This window comes from Canis lupus, chromosome 7 (genome assembly GCF_003254725.2).
Source record: "Canis lupus dingo isolate Sandy chromosome 7, ASM325472v2, whole genome shotgun sequence".
Lineage (NCBI taxonomy): Eukaryota > Metazoa > Chordata > Mammalia > Carnivora > Canidae > Canis > Canis lupus.
Window position 1 is genome coordinate 20,198,445 of NC_064249.1, and position 21,632 is coordinate 20,220,076.

The following is a 21,632-nucleotide window of genomic DNA, read 5'->3' on the forward strand; positions in this document are numbered from 1 at the left end:
AGGGGGGCATGAGGGCAGCATAAGAAAAACAGGACAGATAGGAGGAAAAGCTTTGGGAGAGAAACTGATTAATTTGATTACAGGCATCTTCAGTTACAGGTACCTACGAGAAATACTCAGGCAGATGTATCAAGAAGGCACCCCCTAACTATTTGCGAGTTATCCATATGCAGCTATAAAAGTGAAAGATTTAAAAATGAGACTCTTACATAATTACAAACAACAACAACAAAGAATCAAGGGGAATGGAATCCTAGGCATATGAGTATAGCAGGACATTTTCGCAGAGTTTATTGCTCTGGGAAGGAAGAGGTGAGAGATGTATATATGTAGGTGGTGGGCAGGGGGGATATGCAGTGCTACTGAGAAGACCCTGCAGAACACCTACATTTTCAGGACACAGAAAGGAAGTTAGAAGATGCTAAAGAAAAAGCAGTGAAGTAGGGTAGGTGGGCAGGGGGAGGGGGTGAGAGAGAAAACCAAGAACTAGAAGCTAGAAGCTAGAAGCATTCAATGTACATAAAACTCTCAAAGACTCTCAAAGAAAATGAGCTAATCCTTTTACTCCTCATTTTCCATCCCCTTAATATTAATTAATTAATTCAGCATCATCTGCACTACTCTTCTCTTTAATGTTGCCTACCAACCCTCATAATTGGGGACACTCTAGTCTGCCTGAGGACTCACATTTTTTAGAGGACAGTGTTGCCGTGCATACCACTCTTGGGAATAAAAGCACAGGATGACTCCATGGCCAGCGAAAAGAGAAGTCCACATCATAACATTCCAAATAGGCCTTTTCCGACTATCATTGACAATGAAGTTGAAAGCCACTGAAATTATAATGATAAAAAATATATACTTATCAAAACATCCACCAGGAAACAGGGGGCCTCCAATTATGTGCTGTAATCATGTAAGTATCACAATTAGCATCAACTGTGGACACACAGTTGGCTGTTGGTTCTGCAAGTAAAACTGAAGCTTCAGTGTTAGAATTTATTAATCAGTAATTAGCTGGAAATTACAGACTATTCAGAACAGGTGAAAATACATTTCATGGAATCATTCATATTTTAACTTGTCCTTCCCTCCACCACCCAAAGAAGGGTCCACATTATTCAGGGGTGAACCCTGACAGAGTTTATGCAGACGTTGTTTATAGTCTCCATGGCCTCCCAAATCACTGTTAACATTAGTCTTCAAGAGGCTACTCTACTTCAAAGGGTGAGCATCCTGCGACAGTGTATTTCATTACTCAAAATCAATGCTAACCGTCTGATGAACACTGCCTTGAAATGGTATTGCTACGATCTAGTTTTCTACCCTTAGACTTTATTTCCTAAATTTCTCTTTTAGCTTGATACTCACAACTCCCAGCGTGCCAAGATACTTACTTCCAAAGAACATGAACAGCACGAAAAGCACTGGATAGAAAAAGTTCAAGCAAACAGCTAGGGCATACTCATGCACTACAGCAGACACAGCAAAGACAGCTAACATGGCAGCCGATTTGAATCTCTTAGTGAAAAACTAGGGTAAAAGGAGAATATGAAAAAGTAATTTTTAAAAAAGTAATTAAGCTCAAAATATATACAGCTGACCCTTGAACAACATGGGTTTGAACTGCTGGGTCCTCTTATTCAATTAATACAGCATAGTACAGATGTTATTTCCTTATGATATCCTTTTTATTCTTTATGATATTCTTAATAACATTTTCTTTTCTCTAGCTTACTTTATTGTAATAATACAGCATATAATACCTATAACGTACAAAATGCATGTTAACCAACTATTTATGTTATCAGTAAGGTTTCCAGTCAATAACAAATGATTAGTAGTTAAGCTTCAAGGGAGTCAAAAAATTATATGCAGATTTTTGTGTGGGAGGATCAGCACCCCTATCCACCTTGTTCAAGAGTCAAATGTATTACAAGACTTATAATTATCACATGCTAAAGGCATCTATTTAATTATGTCTATATTTGACTTTTTCAATCTATTCCTTGGATTAATCCAAATGTAGTGAATAATTACAATAAATATCTATGCTTTAAAATCCTTATTTTAAAAAAATCCTTATTTTACTAAAATGAGGCACTGTCAAAACCATAAATGTTCAAAGAACTAGGCCTATTTAGGGCAGCCCGGGTAGCTCAGCAGTTTAGCGCCGCCTTCAGCCCAGGGCATGATCCTGGAGACCCGGGATCGAGTCCCACATCAGGCTCCCAGCATGGAGCCTGCTTCTCCCTCTGCCTGTGTCTCTACCTCTCTGTCTCTCTGTTTTTCATGAATAAATAAATAAAATCTTAAAAAAAAAAGAAGTGGGCATATTTTAAAAAACATATTTGCAACCTGTATTTGTAAGTCACTACAGTGGACAAAACATAATTTTTATATATAAATGGACATTCAACCCTTAGAGTAACATTGTATGGTAGATAAGGTAGGCGTCCTCTCCATTTTCACTATGATTTAGAAAGAAATGCCATGCTTTGTCCATAAGTGACACTACACTTATGAATGAAAGAACACTTGACTATAGTGCTATTTGTACTATGACCTGCTGTCACTTAGCCAAATAGTGACTTACTTACTAAAATCTGCAATCCAGAGATACCAGGGATAATCGATAATGACATTCAAGATTACATTTCATCAGTCTAAATACATTCTAAAGAATATCCCAAAGACACATATCATCAATTGGAGAGAAATAAATCCAACATAAGTGTTTCCCTACATTAGCAAGAAAACAAAAAATAAAAAAATAAAAGTTAGAGGGAGCTTAATTGTTGGCAATGAGATTCATAAGAAATGACCCATTATTGGTGGATCATTTCAACTTCTCTAAATGCCTCAATGCATTCTTACTTCAAAATCATGTAAAACAAAACCCAGAGGGATCCCTGGGTGGCGCAGCGGTTTGGCGCCTGCCTTTGGCCCAGGGCGCGATCCTCGAGACCCGGGATTGAATCCCACGTGGGGCTCCCGGTGCATGGAGCCTGCTTCTCCCTCTGCCTGTGTCTCTGCCTCTCACTCTCTCTCTGTGTGACTATCATAAATAAATAAAAATTTATAAAAAAAAAAAAAAAAAAACACAGAGCAAAACCATGGTATTAGATCTAGTTAATTGTACATACTGGTCTCTAAGCAGTATTGTTCAAAGCATAAGGTTTCTTGAATATAAATGGCCCACAGAGAAGTAAAGACCACTTCTAGATGATAATAATACTTTCTGGAAAAGAATCTACCATTTCTTGAACATCAACTAAATCTTGCTGCTTACCCAGAGAAAGTCCTTGTAAGCATAGTAATACAGCCAGTCATGAACCACCACGTTCCAGGTCCTGTAATAATTAGAGTATGACGTAGAGTTCCACCAATCCTGAAGAAAAAAAAGCAAAGGTTTAAAACTACACAGATACATATACATACACATATACACAGAGAACCAAAGCAAAATCCCCTGCATATTCCTAAAGAACAAATACATACAACATAATATCCAGAGTGTGTTATTATGATAATTTGTTAGTCCATACACTAATGTCAGAAAAATCTTGAAAGGCATTTTGTTCACTAGTGCTCAGCTCAATATATAACATTAATTTTAATTCCTTTTTTTTTAAGATTTTATTTATTTCTTCATGAGAGACACAGAGAGAGAGGCAGAGACACAGGCAGAAGGAGAAGCAGACTCTCTTCAGGGAGCCCGAGGCGGGACTCGATCCCCAGATCCCAGGATCACGCCCTGGGTCAAAGGCAGACATTCAACCACTGAGCCACCCAGACGTCCCTAATTTTAGTTCTATAGATGAAGTCCTTAACTTCATTTTGTCTCATTATCAAAAGAGTTATGACAGAAGATACAGAACATATAGAGTCATTAAATATAAGGTTCATCTAAATAGCAATCAGTAAATCCCCTTACCTGGCTAAAACACAGGGAGAGAATTCTATGGTCCTATAGACTTAGTGTGATAGCCCCAGGAGCTATCCTGCTGGTACCATAATGACAAAATTTACATTGTACAAGGAGACAATGGTTACCTGTAATATCTTTCTCCCTACTTTAAGATCAGATCAATGGAATCAAGAGAGTGCAACCCACAACCCCGTTTCTTTGAGAAAGAAGTGGAAGGCTTCGGCTGTTGCCAGAACTACACAAACAAAACTCTAGCGGGCTTTAGGCAGGATCATAGAACACCGTCAACACCTTGGCTCTTGTCTAGAACTTAATTTCAACTTTGTCAAATGTGAGAATACTATTTTAAATGTAACTAATGCCTTTCAAAAATAAAGGAGGGAAAAGTTATTTCCTTTAGGAACTATTCAATAGTCTTTTTTAAAAAAGATTTTATTTATCATTTGAGAGAGAAAGAGACCACAAGCAGGCAGAGCAACAGGCAGAGGGAGAAGGCAAAGCAGGCTGCCCACTATGCAGAGAGCCCAACACGGGGGCTCAATCCCAGGACCCCAGAATCATGACCTGAACCAAAGGCAGACGTTTTACCCAACTGAACCACTCAGGTGCCTCTATGTAACAGTCTTAAATGATTTACTAAGATCACTCCTACAGCACCAGACCGCCAATTTCAAATGAACGATCAGCAAAGTTTCATGAAGTTTCATGATGCTCTCTGGACACATGCTCTCCCCACCAACACAGCATCTAGTAGAAACCACATGCTTTATTAAGGGAGCTGATATTAGAGGTAGAAAATAAGGCTGTGAAGCTGTGGCTAAGAATATCGACACCAAAATCTGACTTAAAAAAAAAAAAAAAAAGAATCTCAGACTTAATGTTGGTAAAACTTACGGAAAAAGAATCTCACAATGTTTATGTTAAAAAGCTAGTAGCCAACACCACTCAAATAGTTAACAATGAGGACATAAGTGCATAAGTAAAATGTGAAAAGAAAGAGGGATCCAAGGATACATTACCTTATAAAACATCCTGTCACCAAACCGTAACATCTCAGCAAAGGCATTGAGCCAGCAGTGCAAAAAGGCAAAAAACATTAGGAACAGCATCAGCACACCTAAAAATAAGATTAACAAAACTAGGAGTTTTTCCAAATAGCTCACATACCAAGCAATTAATTTTATGTCATCATTTGCTTAGCTGGATTTATTCTGTGAAATAGAAGTTACTGTTCCAGCTTATTTGTTCAAGAGATGACACCATGTTCTTTTGAAAGTTATTTTAGTTTTGGAAAGCACTAACATCCAAGTGGGTTTTATAGGTAACAAATGACCCAGCCCGTTTTTAATAGAATTGCCTAGATGTATCGCGTAACTTGGTTCCCAGGTCCCTTTAAAATCTAGCCCTCATGCATTCTTTTAAACCAGTTGCTTAAAGCTGTGGGAGGTTTTGCCCCTTACAGAACATCTGACAATTCTGGAGACATTTTTCGTTGTCACAGCTCAAGGGGTAAGGGTTGTACTACTGGTATTTAGTTTTTAGAGGCGAGATTTCGCTAAATATCCTATAATACAGATAAAAGCCCCCAAAACAGTTTTCCAGCCCAAAATGTCCATAGTGACAAGGCTAACTTATCTTTGACTTTATGCCCAGTACTGTAAACATCATCCATGACTGGACTTCTGCCACTCTAAAATATTCTATGCCTTTGCTTCCATCCCACTATCTAGAAGCATGTTTCCACTCACTACTCTGCCAAACACCTATTTTTCAATACCCAAGATTAAATGTCATGTCCAATATAATACAAAGTTCATCAGCACTTTGTCCTACTTAAGTAGTGTATATTGTACTATATTGTAAAATATCCATTTTTATGCGTATCCCCTTCATTCACCTGCTTATTCAAAAAATATATAAAAATATTTATGGAGCATCTACTATGTATTAGACAATACTGGAAAGACTGACTGGCTGGCTGTAAGACACAATCTTTGATCTCAAGGAATTTGCATCCTATTGAGGAAGATATGCATTTGATACATATTCGATTAGAGGAACAGATAAAATAATTTATTGGAGTAAATCTTGGGGAAGGGCAGGGAGGGTAACCTATGAGTCTGGGAGAGAGGTTATAGGAATAAAGAAGGTAACAGAAACCATGATCAACATTTGACAGGCAAAAAAAAAAGTAAGTAAAGGAAACTAAATATAATTAAACTACAAGCCTCCAGAGAGTAAAGAGCATATATGTCCTATTCACTGCTACGTCCTCAGTTCCTGGCACATAATAGGTACTCATGTATCTCTAGAAAACAGTAAATGGAATGAATGAAGTTAGGAGATGGAGGTATGGCCAAAAAGGAGAATGAGTAGCAAGACAGAGATTTTAAAACGTGGTCAACAGCATCCAGACAATGCTTTGTGGAGGTGAAACAGAATAAGGGCTAACCTATCTATTGGATTTAGAATCAGGAGGTTACGAGTGAATTCAGTAAGGGCCACAACAGTGTCCTGGTCAGATTAGAAGCAAAATTACAATGAACTGAATAGTGAACAGGAAGATCATGCATGAATATGGACTATCTATAGTCACAGAAAACAAAACTTGAAAGTCAGAAGACAAACAGAAAGATGGGGCTGAAACTACAAGTATACTCACTTATGAAGCAGATGGAAAGAAGCTGAGATGAGTAAAGATGTACAGATGACTTCAGAGCAAAAGCAGGAAAATCAAAGGTGTGCATATGCAACAGCTCTCTTTTTCCTTACAACTTCATGAATGGCCAAATGAACCAGTACCCATGTTACCTGGCAAGATGGAGTTAAATACACATAGGACCAGAACGCGAGCGCTGAAGGGCTCCTGTTTGATATTCCGAAACAAGGGGGCGCAGAGCCTTTCAAAGATGTAGTACACATAAAAAAAGCAACCAAAAACCTGAAATGGAACGGAGATATGATTATCATAATGATGGCTTAATATAAGAAAAGATGGTGACTGTTCTTCCTTCAAAAGAAGATAGATATGTGACCCTTAGACTAACATTCACATAGGTATTCTCTTGAACACTAGCACAAGAGTGCCAAACCACAATCCCTCAGAGGTATTACACCAGCCTTGTTTCTAGCATACCTTTCCCCAACCCTTTACCAACTGGCATACCAAAAAAAATCAGACTCTTGGAACCTCCTTTTCCTGCTACATGAAACCCAGGATAAAAGAACTTATTTCATAAATGAGTATTCAATTTAAAAAAAGGGATCTTCTGGAATTTCTGAATCTGATGGAGCAGGGCTGGGGGGGAAGATGGGGAACATGTCAGACCATACCCATACATATATATTCCAAAATAAAAAACTGTAAGAAGAGGCAGAAATTAATGTAAAGCTCTACTACAGTAACCAAATGGAATGACTTTAATTAAATTCTTCTACTGAAGGAAATTACTTTTGATGTTGGCAAGACAAATACCATTTACTGTACTGGTAAATAGTTTAAGATTTCAGAAAAAGGTCTAAAGTCCCCAGCAGACATGGATTTACTAACACTTTCAACAGATTAAATTATTATTGTAAATTTGAATCCGCATGTCCCACTCATCAACAAACCTTAAGTGATTAAAGAAAAAATTCACCTGTAAAAACTGCATAGCAACATAACCCCATCTTACACTGGGAGTCCTAAAAAGGAAGAAACAAAATAAGTTTTCTAAATAAAGTAACTGAACTTTAATAAAGAGCCTCAAAGTACTTTCCCACCCAGAATACCACTTTTGGCAATATGGAATGCCTGTATAATTCTGTCAACAATTCCCATAATCAAATTGGATTGTTAGCATCACCATTTGGGGCTTCCCAGGGCCAGCAAGAAAGTTAAAACTCATTTTACATTCTTTGTAACCCTACATAAACTGGAGCCTGACTACCTATCCCACCTCACTAGCCACATTTCCACCCCACAGTACAATTACCTAGGATAGTTGTCACGGTAGATGAGGGTCGGAGCAAACAGGAAGTACAAGTACTGATTGACTGTGGGTACTGGAATAGTCTCTGGAAAAGGAAAACTCTGGTTATATCAGATACTCTTCTGATATTTCTCTTGGCAAAACTAAAAGGCAGAAATAAGAAAGCACACAATAGTGAAGAATAAAATGACCTCTCTTACTTAGCTCATGTCATTTCTCCCTGATCTCCCAAAGTGACTTCTATTTATTCAATATTACCAGTCTCTCTAAACGAAGTTAATCCTGTGACTTAGAAATACCTCCCAGGGTCTGAAGTAGCAACTCAAAGAGTAAGCACAAATGGGTATAATGAGTAACATTCTATAAAAATAAGACAAAGTTGAAGACTCTGGTGATCAGTATTTGTAAATGGTAGGTACAAAAGCAAAAGAGGAACAATCAGGAAACACTGAGATAGTTTTCCAAATCAATATGGATCCTATATATTTAAAATCAAACACAATGTCTATGGAATGTAAAATGCCATCCCCCTAAATACCAAAGGTTGAAATACTCTATTGAATAATCCTTGACCTAACAAAATTACATACTTGATTTCTCCTTAGCTGAATTTAGTACCCGAGGCACATTCTCTCTGACAAATGAATGGGCCTTCATTATGAAACGAATCTACAAAAGGAGGGGGGAAAAAAAGATGAATTTTCTACCATTGTCTTGTCTCCTATAAGCAACCCCAGAATAGCACTAGATTAAATCATACAGAGAACTTCCTAATTTTGCATATACCAACTCAAGTTCATGTTTATGGAATAAGGCAAATGAAAAACTGTAAAGAAGGACATGTTATTATTCAAATTATTTTGCATCTAACAGCATTATGTATTATAGGCATATTACAGTAAAAAATTAAAAACCTGTTCAAAGAAAATCTCCTGAAACATTCCTTCCCATTAGTCACACAGAGCATTAACAGCCAGTGTAAGTCAGAAAATTCTGAAGGGTGTATAAACAAATCTTTACTCAGATGCGAAGAGTTTATATGACAAACCAATCAATCTGATACCTCAAAGGTAGAATTTTTAATTACAAAATTATTTTATAATTTAAATGACTTCTACAAAGCATTCAAGAACAAGATCTGAATTCTTCCTAAACAACTCAATATACTTTCATTACCAAGACTCAGAACACTGAAGCTAGTATGAATTTTAAGACATGAGATGATTGAGTTTAACACTTTAATTTTATAAGTAATAGCACAATCTATCAAGCTAATACAACTAAAACTAATAGAATATCAATATTATTATTTTAACTAAACATAGCATGGTACTGGGCAACACTCAAAACCTTACCTGTTCAAGTATAACAATGCACCGGGAAGCTGGTGGTAATGTATATGCTAAGACAACATATGTTGGTCCCAAACCTAGAACTCCAATCTGAAAGACCATGAAAAGGAAGCAATGGAATAGAGAATGGACCACTGGATGAGAACTCTTGCTGTAGCCTCTGGCCCAACGTTGAAAGAGGAAATATGGAACTGCAAGTGTACTCAAGAACATGGCCCACCATGTCCACATAGCAACTGGAAGTTTGCCAAAAGCATAAGACATGAGATTGAACTCAAGCACCAGCCTAGGGAGAAAAAGCACAGAGAAAGAGCACAGAAGTGAATTTTTAATAGGCACTGACTCATAGAACTCAAAACTTTCAGACCTCAAACTCTCAACCTTAGGAAACACAACACGATATTAATCTGTTATGGTCATGAGGGTAATAGTTGTGCAAGAGGCAAGGTGCTTCTAGGCCTCTGCTTCACAATATATCCCAAGAGTAAATCTAAAAGCCCCTAAGATAATAATCTTTGACCATAAGATACCCAAGATAACCTAAAATAAAAGTTTAAAACTTTAAACTTCACAGTGATTAGATTCTAACATTAATTTTAAGCTCTAAGATATTCTAAAGTTAATACATAAAGTATTCAGGGACGCCTGGGTGGCTCAGTGGTTGAGCGTCTGCCTTTGGCTCGGGGCGTGATCCCAGAGTCCCAGGATCGAGTCCCACAGCCAGCTCTCTGCATGGAGCCTGCTTCTCCCTCTGTCTGTCTCTGCCTCTCTCTCTGTGTGTCTCTCATGAATACACAAAATCTTAAAAAAAAAAAAAAAAAAATACAGGGCAGCCCGGGTGGCTCAGTGGTTTAGTGCCCGCTTTCAGTCCAGGGCCTGATCCTGGGGACCTGGGATCAAGTCCCACATCAGGCTCCTTGCATGGAGCCTGCCTCTCCCTCTGCCTGTGTCTCTGCCTCTCTCTCTCTCTGTCTCTCATGAATAAATAAAATCGTTTTTAAAAAAATACATAAAGTATTCAAATAGCAATAACTATTATGTCCAAAAGATGATTTTTCAAAAGTAAATAGGCATAATTCAAAAATCTATTAATATACTATCATACCATTATCTCAAAATGTAATTTTCTAATAATGCACGTAATTCAATGTATGATTACCACACTGTCATTTTTAAAGTTACAATTTCATTTCTATATTAAAAAGAAAAGTGCCCCTGAGTGGCTCAGTCATCTGGGTGTCTGACGCTTTCAGCTCAGGTCATGATCTTGGGGTCCTGGGATTAGCCCCAAGTCAGACTCCCAAGTCAGTGGGAAATCTGTTTGAGATTCTCTCTCTCCCCTGCCCCATCCCTCACTCATGCACACCCAGAGCGCTCTCTCTAAAAAATAAATCTAAAAAAGTTTTTCAAGCATTAAATTCCAATAAATTACTTATTTCTGGTAACAACCTGAAATGCATACCATAGTAGGAAAATTGATAAATCATATATACAAAATTCTTTAGGAAAGTTACCTAGAAACTACTAAAATAGACGATTTTTAAAACGAAAGTAATGAAACTTCTAATACTCCTTTTAGTTGGGCTTTTTGGGAGAGAGAGGAATCTCACCCTCCAATCTGCTGCTTTGGGATTTTCTGAATCAAATTTACCCAAATCACCAAAATTGACCAAAATTAAAATACAGTGAAAACTCCCAACATCATGCATCAACTAGCCAAACATTTTATTTCCTGTCTTACCTTCCTTCATCAATGTAATCTACTACAAGTGTGCTGAGGATAAAGAGAATGAGGAGGGCAATAAACATGTGATATATTGTTCTGATGTGGTCCACCTCAAACAGCTCACTGTAAATGCAGTTCAAACAAATAAAGTTAATTATCTATATTTAATTTTAAAACACCATATATAAGACTTTAAGGCAGTTCAGCAGATACTAAATCCACTCTCAAATAGTAATTATAAGTAAACATCTCTAACAGTAATCACAGAATGTTAAACTTCTGAAACCCCTCCCCCCACTCACACAAGCAGTCACATGCTCTCTAAGCTTTGAAAAGTTTTGTAATTGAAGTATACTATAATTTTTTCATAAGGTACAATTCTATCATTAAAATCTTAATTATAATTTTCAAAATATTTTTCCCTTTTATATGAAAAGCCTGTGTTTCCCCACAGATACAGATTTTAAAAGTTAAATTTCAGGGTGCCTGAGTGGCTCAGTCTGTAGGGCATCTAGATGTCTTTGGCTCAGGTCATGATCCTGGGGTCCTGGGATGGAGTCTTCCAACAGGCTCCCTGCTCAGTGGAGAGCCTGTTTCCTCCCTCTGCCTGTTTCTCCCCCCACTTGTGTTCTCTGTCACTCTCTCTGACAAATAAATAAAATCTTTTTTTTTAATTTAATAAAAGAAAAATAAATAAAAGTTAGATTTCTTCAAATAGTGTGGCAAAACACTAAAACTGTATTCTACATATTGTAACATGTTTAGAGAACTGTGGCCTTCTCATTAAATATAAATCAAGTTGGCTCAGTGAATTTTGATAAATATAAGGTGTATTTTTTTAAAAAGCACATTAAAATATTTGAGATAGTTTTTCACCAGCCCAATTATTTCAGATGACCTATCCTAATGCAGATGAAATTACTGCAGTATTCTAATGAATGACTGAGCAAATAAATGATCTACTCAAAGAACATTACAAAAGAAATATTCATTACCTACCCAAAGCACACCTTTTTCAGTTCACAAATGAGATCGTAATTAATTTACATTGCCTAAGTTTTTTCATAGAATTCATACAATCTAAAATAAGTAAATCTGAGAAAACTATCAAGCTTCGAAGCTGGGGAGCCAAAGAAGAGATGGAAAATACATAAAATACCAAGAAGGCAGCAACACCAAAACTCTTGTGAAGGGGTTTACCTAATGAGAAAAATTTTGTTCTAGCTTTTTAGGTAATCAATTCCCTAGTCGCAACTTCAAGGAATTTATCAGAAGGCACATAACCATACTAACCTCTAACTCCTCCTTTGACACCAAAGAACCAGAACATCACAAAGAAGGAGCAAGAGATGGTGAATGTACATGTATCAAAACTGATGATTTATATGAATTCAGAACAAACTCATTAAACATGCATAGATTAGTATGCCTCATGACTCAGTGACTAAAGTGTCTGCCTTTGGCTCAGGTTGTGATCCCAGGGTCCTGGGATCGAGTCTTGCATCAGGCTTCCCACAGAGAGCCTGTTTATCCCTTTGCCTATGTCTCTGCCTCTCTGTGTGTCTCTCATGAATAAATAAATAAAATCATTTAAAAAAAAAAAACACACAGATTAAGCAGTGATTTTAATAATCAGAACAATTTTTAATTCAAACTAATAATTAATAAAAGCAAACTAAAAATACTCACTCTAACAGAGATTGCCTCACAACAAAAATCTTTCCATGTTCTGGAGGTGCTCTCAAATCTCTAGGAAGAGCAAATAATTAAAAAAATATATAAATACTTCAAGTATTTTAAGAAATTTAAACCTATGAGTAAGAGAAAGAATATTAACAACTACAGCATATAACATTAATAAAGCACCTTCTCACTATGACCCAGGTTCTATGTGAAGGGTTTTATGTGCATTATCTCATTTACTCCTGAACAATGCTATGAGGTAGATACATGCATATCTGGGTAGGAAGAGATGTCAGGCACACCTCTCACCAAGCAGCACTCAAAGGCCCAGCTCCTACAGAAATGCATTCCTGGCATCACACACTGACAATCACTCATCCCTCTCCTAAGCATCCCTAAAGTCGTAGGTAGTCCTCTAGCCATATTCCAGTTCACATGTTGTTACTGGTCTGTCCTCTAAAACGGCACTAGAATTTATGATAATCTCCTTAATGTTAAAGGACTTCTAACAATCCCCAACAGCCTCCCGATCTTAAAGGTTACCTCCAGTTACTAAAATCTCACATTTTAAACATCTAGCATTATCATCTTCTTTAGGGTTTTCTGCATGACCACCCACACTTGTCAACTATTAGTGGTCCAAACAGTCTTCCAAAACAGGAATTACTACCAGAGACCATCAGGGCATAAAAGTGAGGAGAGCACAGAATGGCAAATTGGTACACATCAGCCTCTGACAGCTTTCCCTCTGTTTTTCTGGATGCCTGACCAATTACAAACATATATGTGCTTTATTACAAGTGTTGTATAGAGTGCAATAGAGAGGCACTATAATGATGAGGCAAAGAGCATGGGCTTCAGAGCAAGGTTCTGGATTCCAATACCCACTGTGTAATCTTGGACAGGTAACTGTCCCACGCTTTGGTATCCTAATCTGTCGCAAGCAGACTGTTACCATACCTACGTCACCGGGTCATTGGTTTAAATGTATAGCACTCAGCAAGTGTCAGCTCTTTTATAAGTCAGCACCGTCTTAAATGAGGTACAGGCTTGTTATAATCTTCATATTAAAATGAAGAAACCCTCCTTTCAAGTGGTGAATCTGCCCAAGGCAACACAGAGCTAATAAAAAGTGGTGCCAGGATGTGAATCCAGGCATTTTTACTGCAGTTCAGATTCTGATCACTGAGCATTATCAGAGTACACGTATGTAGGCACTAAAAGAAACTAATGCAATTCATACTTACTTAGCTCTGTGGTTGTTCTCCCCTTCAAGAACAGAAAAGCTTGTGATAGCACACCCACCATTGTCTAATGATGTTGATTTTTCAATGAGATTGGTCACAAAATCATCAAAGTGACTTCCAACTTCCTTCATAAAAAATGGCTTCAATTCCTAGAATTTTAGAACAAATAAAAAAAAATAGGAACTAATATATGCTTGCAGGTTATTAATATTTTTCCAAAGGATTCTCTTAAATAGAGCTGGATCGAAAGAAATCATGTCATCAGCAAAGAGGGAGAGTTTGACTTCTTTGCCAATTTGAATGCCTTTAATGTATTTTTGTTGTCTGATTGTTGAGGCTAGGACTTCCAGTACTATGTTGAATAGCAGTGGTGAGAGTGGACATCCCTGTCTTGTTCCTGATCTTAGGGGAAAGGTTCCCAGTGCTTCCCCATTGAGAATGATATTTGCTGTGGGCTTTTCGTAGATGGCTTTTAAGATGTTGAGGAATGTTCTCTCTATTCCTACACTCTGAAGAGTTTTGATCAGGAATGGATGCTGTATTTTGTCAAATGCTTTCTCTGCATCTATTGAGAGGATCATATGGTTCTTGGTTTTTCTCTTGCTGATATGATGAATCACACTGATTGTTTTACGAGTGTTGAACCAGCCTTGTGTCCTGGGAATAAATCCTACTTGGTCATGGTGAATAATCTTCTTAATGTACTGTTATATCCTATTGGCTAATATCTTGTTGAGAATTTTTGCAATGACGTATCAGATAAAGGGCTAGTTTCCAAGATCTATAAAGAACTTATTAAACTCAACACCAAAGAAACAAACAATCCAACCATGAAATGGGCAAAAGACATGAACAGAAATCTCAGAGAAAGACACAGACATGGCCAACAAGCAGATGAGAAAATGCTCTGCATCACTTGCCATCAGGGAAATACAAATCAAAACCACAATGAGGCACCATCTCACACCAGTGAGAATGGGGAAAATTAACAAGGCAGGAAACAACAAATGTTGGAGAGGATGCGGAGAAAAGGGAACCCTCTTACACTGTTGGTGGGAATGTGAACTGGTGCAGCCACTCTGGAAAACTGTGTGGAGGTTCCTCAAAATAGACCTGCCCTACGACCCAGCAATTGCACTGCTGGGGATTTACCCCAAAGATGCAGATGCAATGAAATGCCGGGACACCTGCACCCCGATGTTTATAGCAGCAATGTCCACAATAGCCAAACTGTGGAAGGAGCCTCGGTGTCCATCGAAAGATGAATGGATAAAGAAGATGTGGTATATGTATACAATGGAATATTACTCAGCCATTAGAAATGACAAACACCCACCATTTGCTTCAATGTGGATGGAACTGGAGGGTATTATGCTGAGTGAAATAAGTCCATTGGAGAAGGACAAACATTATATGGTCTCATTCATTTGGGGAATATAAATAATAGTGAAAGGGAATAGAAGGAAAGGGAGAAGAAATGGGTAGGAAATATCAGAAAGGGAGACAGAACATGAAGACTCCTAACTCTGGGAAACGAACTAGGGGTGGTGGAAGGGGAGGAGGGCGGGGTGTTGAGGTGAATGGGTGATGGGCACTGAGGGGGGCACTTGACGGGATGAGCACTGGGTGTTATTCTGTATGTTGGCAAATTGAACACCAATAAAAATAAATTTATTATTTAAAAAAAAAAGAAATCCATGTTAATTCAGTAAGTTAAAACAGCAAAATGATTTCTAGAGCTGAGCTATGGTTTCAGAAATAGCTATTGAGAAAGCACCATGACTTATGTCTTTTTAAAAATTTAGACCCTTTTATGCATAAATCAAAATGTCAAAGAATCCCCTACTAAATGAACTCCTACAAAAAGATATATAAAAACAAGGTAAAAGAAATGGTGAAAATGACAGTCTATTTCTCTTCCAATTTTTATCTGGCAAAGAACAAAAAGTAAAACATCAGCATTCTATCACCATTATATAATTCAAGTCCCTTTTCTTCTCTTGCCAATCCTGCACTCCCAAGTACCCACCATTTATATTTTAGGTCCTGTCATTTCTGAATGATACCAACATTTATACAATAATGTTTATTCTACTCCACAGCTGTAGAGTTATCTAAATATAACACATATACACTTTCATAACATAGTTATATATTTTGGTCCCAAACTATTTTTAACATCTTAAAACTTATACAGCCACAGTTTCTTTTAAATGTGAAGCAAAACAGTATTTCTTCAGGTCTTAACAGGCCACCTACTATAGGTATTCAAATTGTATATTTGAGTATTTTTAAATTGGTAGGACTCATCTGCATAAAGCAAAACAAAGTCTCACAAAAGTTTCAAGAAATAAATGCTTGTTTCTCTGTTTAGACTGAACCTAAAATATCGGAAGTAGCCTTTCACTAGGTTCTGTTATACCAAGAGTTCGACTAAGTCTTTTAAAGTAAAGCCTAAAAATACTAATATATCTAATGAAACTACATGAAGGCTTCTGCAACTGAGACCAGAAACTAAAGAACCCCATGAAAAACTCCCTTGTTGCTTTCTCCTGCTTCTATTCTTGCTAGGACCTACACCCCCACTTTATACACACGCCTTATAAAACAAATAATGTATGTCCTTCTTGTATAGGTCAAGGAGTCAATGATTTCTTTGGAGTTTTCCAGCACAATAGATTAACAATTAAGGAGTGACCAGGCAAGGTCATCATGAACCTATCATGAACAGTTTTCCAAGACCCCTGGACTCCAGGGCATAGGTGTTCTAAGTCACCCAAACGTGTGTTCCTGAATGCCTGAGAAGATATGTCACCAGACCACAATCCTCCATAAAAGCCCCAGACCCCAATCAAAGACAAGACTCACTCCTCTTTTCTTTCCAAGTCTTCCAGACACTGTCAGTATCTACATCCTCTGTGTTTTCGATAAACTTCGGCTCTCACTTACTCTTTGACTGATGTTTGATTTCTATTCTGCACAAAGCCAAGGACCCTCTTGGCTGGTCCTGTGGGACCCCCTCTAGTCCTCAAATCCAGTCAATCTGCATCAAAACTGCTGTTTGCAGTTTGGGTCCTGGGAAGTGAGATTACAATACAATCCTAGCTCTCACAAAAAGGCAGACAGATGGAAAATACAAGATATACACATATAAACAATACACAGTAGACTACCTAAGTGTCACTTGAGCAATATTCAGGAGATTAGCAAACAAAGAAAGCAACTAGGTGATGACTAGAAGTATCTTTTTTGAGCTAGGAGTTGAGCTGAAACCTCAAAAACACAGAAAGAATTAAGTGGAAAGCAGTAGAGACAAATATGATGAAAAGCAGTGATGGGAAAGTATTAGCCAAAAAAGGAAATGTGAACAACACAGGTTGGTTTTAAGGACAAAATATAGAGGATCTATGTTCCCTAGAAGAAATAGTTTTTATAGAATTATTTTTTCTTATTTTTTTAAATTTATTCCTGAGACACACACAGAGAGAGAGAGAGAGGCACAGATACAGGCAGAGGGAGAAAGCAGGCTCCAAGCAGTGAGCCTGACATGGGACTCGATCCCAGGTCTCCAGGATCACATCCTAGGCCAAAGGCGGTGCTAAACCACTGAGCCACCCAGGTTGCCCTATTTTTTCAGATTAAGGTTACCTAGCAACACCTTATTTTAGTTCTTTTATCTGTTCATTTCAATTATACGTCTATCCTCACATTTTGACATTTTTGAGTAGGATACTTCTCCAGGGACGCCTGGGTGGCTCAGCGGTTGAGTGCCTGCCTGCCTTTGGCCCAGGGCCTGATCCTGGAGACCTGGGACTGAGTCCCACATCAGGCTCCCTGTATGGAGCCTGCTTCTCCCTCTGCCTGTGTGTCTGCCTCTCTCAATCTGTGTCTTTCATGAATAAATAAATATAATCTTAAAAAAAAAAAAAAAAAGGATACTACAACAACAAAAAACAAAACCAAAAAAAAAAAAAAAAAAAAAAAAAAGAGGTGCTTTCTCTAATCTCTAGATTTGGACAGATTGATAAAGTTTTTTTTCCCCAGCCTGTTACAAAAATGTTGTTCCCTACAGAAGAGAAGCGCTTATTCTGGGCACTGTTCTAGGCACTAAAGATATAAACCAAGTCCCAGTCTTCATGAAACTTAAAATTCCAGTGAGGGTAGACAGGACAGATAGAATGCCATCTGATGTTACAGAAAGAAATAGGGCAGAGGTGTAGGGGGCGGGGGAAGGTGTTTTTCACAGAGGTCAAGGAAAGCCTCAAAGACACTGGAGCTTGACACTGGAGATTTGAAGAAGGTAAGAGGGCAAGTTAGTGGATGGATATCTGTGGGAAAAGTAGCAGACAGAAAAAAAGCATGAAGTGTAAAAAGCCCTGAGGCAGGAACCCTGGGCAGTTTTGAGAAACAGTAAGGAAGCAGGGAAGTCATAGCTGAAGAGGAGTGGTAAGAGCTGTCAGAAAAGGAGGAGGGAGTAGGACACCTGGTTGGCTCAGTTGGCAGAGCAAGTGACTTTTGATCTCAAGGTCGTGTTCAAGCCCCACACTGGACATAGCGCCTGCTTTTTAAAAGTTTAAAAATAATAAAAAGTAAAGAAGGAAAGGTGATGGGGGAGGGCGCAACACCATGTAAGGTCTTAACACTTTGCTCCCTACTCCTATCAGTCCACTGAAATTTTACTCAGCATTATAAAAGAGGCCTAGAGTCTTAAGATGTGGCAAAGAAGTCAAACCTCTTTATTTTAGCTAGGATTCCTCATACTCTGCAATCAGTCTCCTTCCCAATTAACTATTGACTTAAGTAGAAGAGAAGCATGAAGAAAAAATCATAATAAATGTTATGTAAGTGTCAGTAAAAGCTGTTAAAATCCACTCAAGGTAAAGAGAGCACAGTCAGTATCCTCTGGCACAAGCTCTTGGCCTTACACACAACTCACCTGCATACAAGCCTTTGCCTTACACTCCAGAGCTTGCAGCTTCCAGTCCTATAGTGAGAAAACCTACAACAACCTCCCCACCCCCACCCTCCCTTATCAACCATATCCTTTTCTTTTCCCCTTCCCTCTATTTCCCTTCCTTCTTCTCCATACTCCAAAACTCCTACCTTTTCTTCTCTTCCAGTCACTCCAGAAATAAAGAGTATCCTTTGTTACCCAACCCACTATCCAATCCCAGGAACTAAGCAGACCTGGATGACAGGGAGTACTTTGATTCAGCACCTAGGGTGGTGAACAAGATACACACAGCCCTGCTCTGAGCTCACCGTCCATCAGTGAGCAAAGACATAAATTATTAATGGTGCAGAGAACACCACAAAAGTGGCAGAATGACATGAGAATGGAGAAAGGGAAGAGAGAAAGTAAAAGAATAAAAGTCACAAGTATCTCTCTTTTTTTCTTTTTTAATGTAGCATTCTATGGAGTACCTTTTAGAAAGCTGGGGGTCAGAGGTTTAAGGATATAAAGTTACATAGCCTGGCTGGTCACTGATGCAAGAACCAGAAGTAGACTGGTGTGGGAACCTAGATGTCCACCCGCCCTTGCCAACATTTCCCCACCCTGTCATGTAAGGCCCCTCTCCCCTCAATTAATACTGAGTAATGCTAGTATTTGAAGAAATCTATGTTATTTGTGTGTGTGTATATGTGTGTGTGATTTTCTATTTTTACTATTTTTTTAAATTTAAGTTCACAGGTATCTTAATAGTGGGAGGGCCAGTAAAAGGTGGCGTAGATGTCAAGTCTTTCACAACTGCCTCCACCCGCTATCTATGATCACAACCTCTCACACCCCGGACAGAATACTTCTGGGGGATGCTGAGCTAAAAAGGGACTCATTTTAATATGATTAATTTGTGTTTCCTTTTCCTGTAGCAAAGTTTATATGCGGGGAGGAAAATGATGTCTTTAATGCTGAGTAATAAAGTAGTGAAAGAAATACAAGAAATACAAGTTTTTAGTTTTGACCTGGAATCAAATTCTACTCCACCGCTTGAGTGTGGCCAGACAAGCTATATCACTTTTAAGAGCAGTTACTCATGTGCAACATTGAGACAAATAACATCTAACTTACTAAATAAACTGTTGTGGGAATTTTAAGAAAAGCCCCAAAATAAATCCCCTGCAAAAAACGCCCAGGGCAGTATCTGACAGTTATCACCCTATAGATACTTGTTGCTCCAACCCAGTGAGAGCTAACCAATGAAGAAAAAAACAAGGTACAATAAAAACCATGCTATAACTATTTTTTATAGATTTTAAATTCCAGTTAACTAGTTTCAGGTGTACAATATAATGATTCAATATTTCCATACATCACCTGGTGCTCATCAAGTACCCTCCTTAATCTCCATCACCTTTTTTTTTTTTATTTATTTATGATAGTCACAGAGAGAGAGAGAGAGAGAGAGAGAGAGAGAGAGAGGCAGAGACACAGGCAGAGGGAGAAGCAGGCTCTATGCATGGGAGCCCGACGTGGGACTCGATCCCGGGTCTCCAGGATCGCGCCCCAGGCCAAAGGCAGGCGCCAAACCGTTGCGCCACCCAGGGATCCCTCCCTCACCTATTTAAACCAACCCCTCTCCCATTTTCCCTCTGGTAACCATCAGTGTGTTCGCTATAGTTAAGAATCTGTTTCTTGGTTTGCTTCTCTCTTTTTCCCCTTTGTTCGTTTTGTTTCTTAAATTCATAAATGGAATATCTTTCTCTAACTTATTTCGCTTAGCATAATGCTCCAAGTCACTGCAATGCAACTATTAAAAGATAACTATTCAAACTGACCACATTCCTGTCCATGGCATTATACTACCCAGATGCCTAATATTCATTTCTTAATGCTGAGATTTCTCTTTTTCTGAGGAATTAAAGTGCACAGAAGCCGCTGCCACCAGGACACAAGGAAGAACCTTATTGTGGGCACCAAGTTTTCTTAGCCTCCTCCTTTCATGTATCCAAATACTGATGAAAATAAACAGTGACTGCTTATTACTGTCACTCCCCCTTAAACGAGGAAATATAGAAAAATACTACACAAACAGTCCTCTACTCTGCTTTCAGAGTTCTTCCATAATATGAAACGGTCATTAATTAGACTTCACAGGGGCACCTCAGTGGCTTAGTAGGTTAAGCATCCGCCTTTGGCTCAGGTCATGATCTTAGTGTCCTGGGATGGTTCAGGTCACAATCTTGGGGTCCTGAGATGGTCAAGCTCCCTGCTCACCAGGGAGTCTGCTTCTCCCTCCTCCCCTCCCCCTGCTTGTGTTCTCTCGTGCTCTCTCAAAAAAAATAAAATCTTAAAAAGAAAAAATTAAAACTTCACAATGAGAGCACTATAAGTCTGAATAACCTAATTGATATCAGAACCTGAAAAGGCGGTTGAAGTGTTAACAGGCTTTCTAATTTGCTTAACTTCTCAAGCTCATTTCTATTAATTCATTCAGCCCATGGATTACGACTGTCCAAGCATGCTGACAGATAGACAGAAGGACGACCAAAGAAATTAAGAAAAGCAAGGTGCCTAATCCCTATATTTTAAAGCTCAAAGAAACCTCTGGTGCAGGGCTTATTCACTCAACCCTGAAACATGAGCTGAGCCAAAATCAAGAGTCGGACACCCAACCGAATAACACACCAGGCATCCCAAGAAACGTCATTTTTTAAAAAGATTTACTCATTTGAGAGAGTGAGACAGGGCAAGTTAAGCCCTGACAGTGGGGAAGGACAAGC

The 21,632-nt window shown here is 38.4% G+C and overlaps 1 protein-coding gene across 6 annotated transcripts in view; it reads right to left on the bottom strand.

Moving 5' to 3' along the window:
* The window catches only part of SOAT1 (sterol O-acyltransferase 1), a 74,458-nt gene that overhangs the window by 4,848 nt on the left and 47,978 nt on the right, over window positions 1–21,632 (bottom strand). For all 6 annotated transcript variants that reach the window (XM_025430150.3, XM_025430151.3, XM_049112178.1 and 3 more), the window contains 12 exons: window positions 13,911–14,059; window positions 12,670–12,729; window positions 10,996–11,103; window positions 9,258–9,540; window positions 8,493–8,571; window positions 7,906–7,987; window positions 7,570–7,615; window positions 6,743–6,872; window positions 4,951–5,048; window positions 3,293–3,391; window positions 1,398–1,533; window positions 688–833 (listed from right to left, as the gene is read on the bottom strand). In XM_025430150.3, the coding sequence (XP_025285935.1) occupies window positions 688–833; window positions 1,398–1,533; window positions 3,293–3,391; window positions 4,951–5,048; window positions 6,743–6,872; window positions 7,570–7,615; window positions 7,906–7,987; window positions 8,493–8,571; window positions 9,258–9,540; window positions 10,996–11,103; window positions 12,670–12,729; window positions 13,911–14,059 (1,416 nt within the window). The remainder of the gene's footprint in view (window positions 1–687; window positions 834–1,397; window positions 1,534–3,292; window positions 3,392–4,950; window positions 5,049–6,742; window positions 6,873–7,569; window positions 7,616–7,905; window positions 7,988–8,492; window positions 8,572–9,257; window positions 9,541–10,995; window positions 11,104–12,669; window positions 12,730–13,910; window positions 14,060–21,632) is intronic.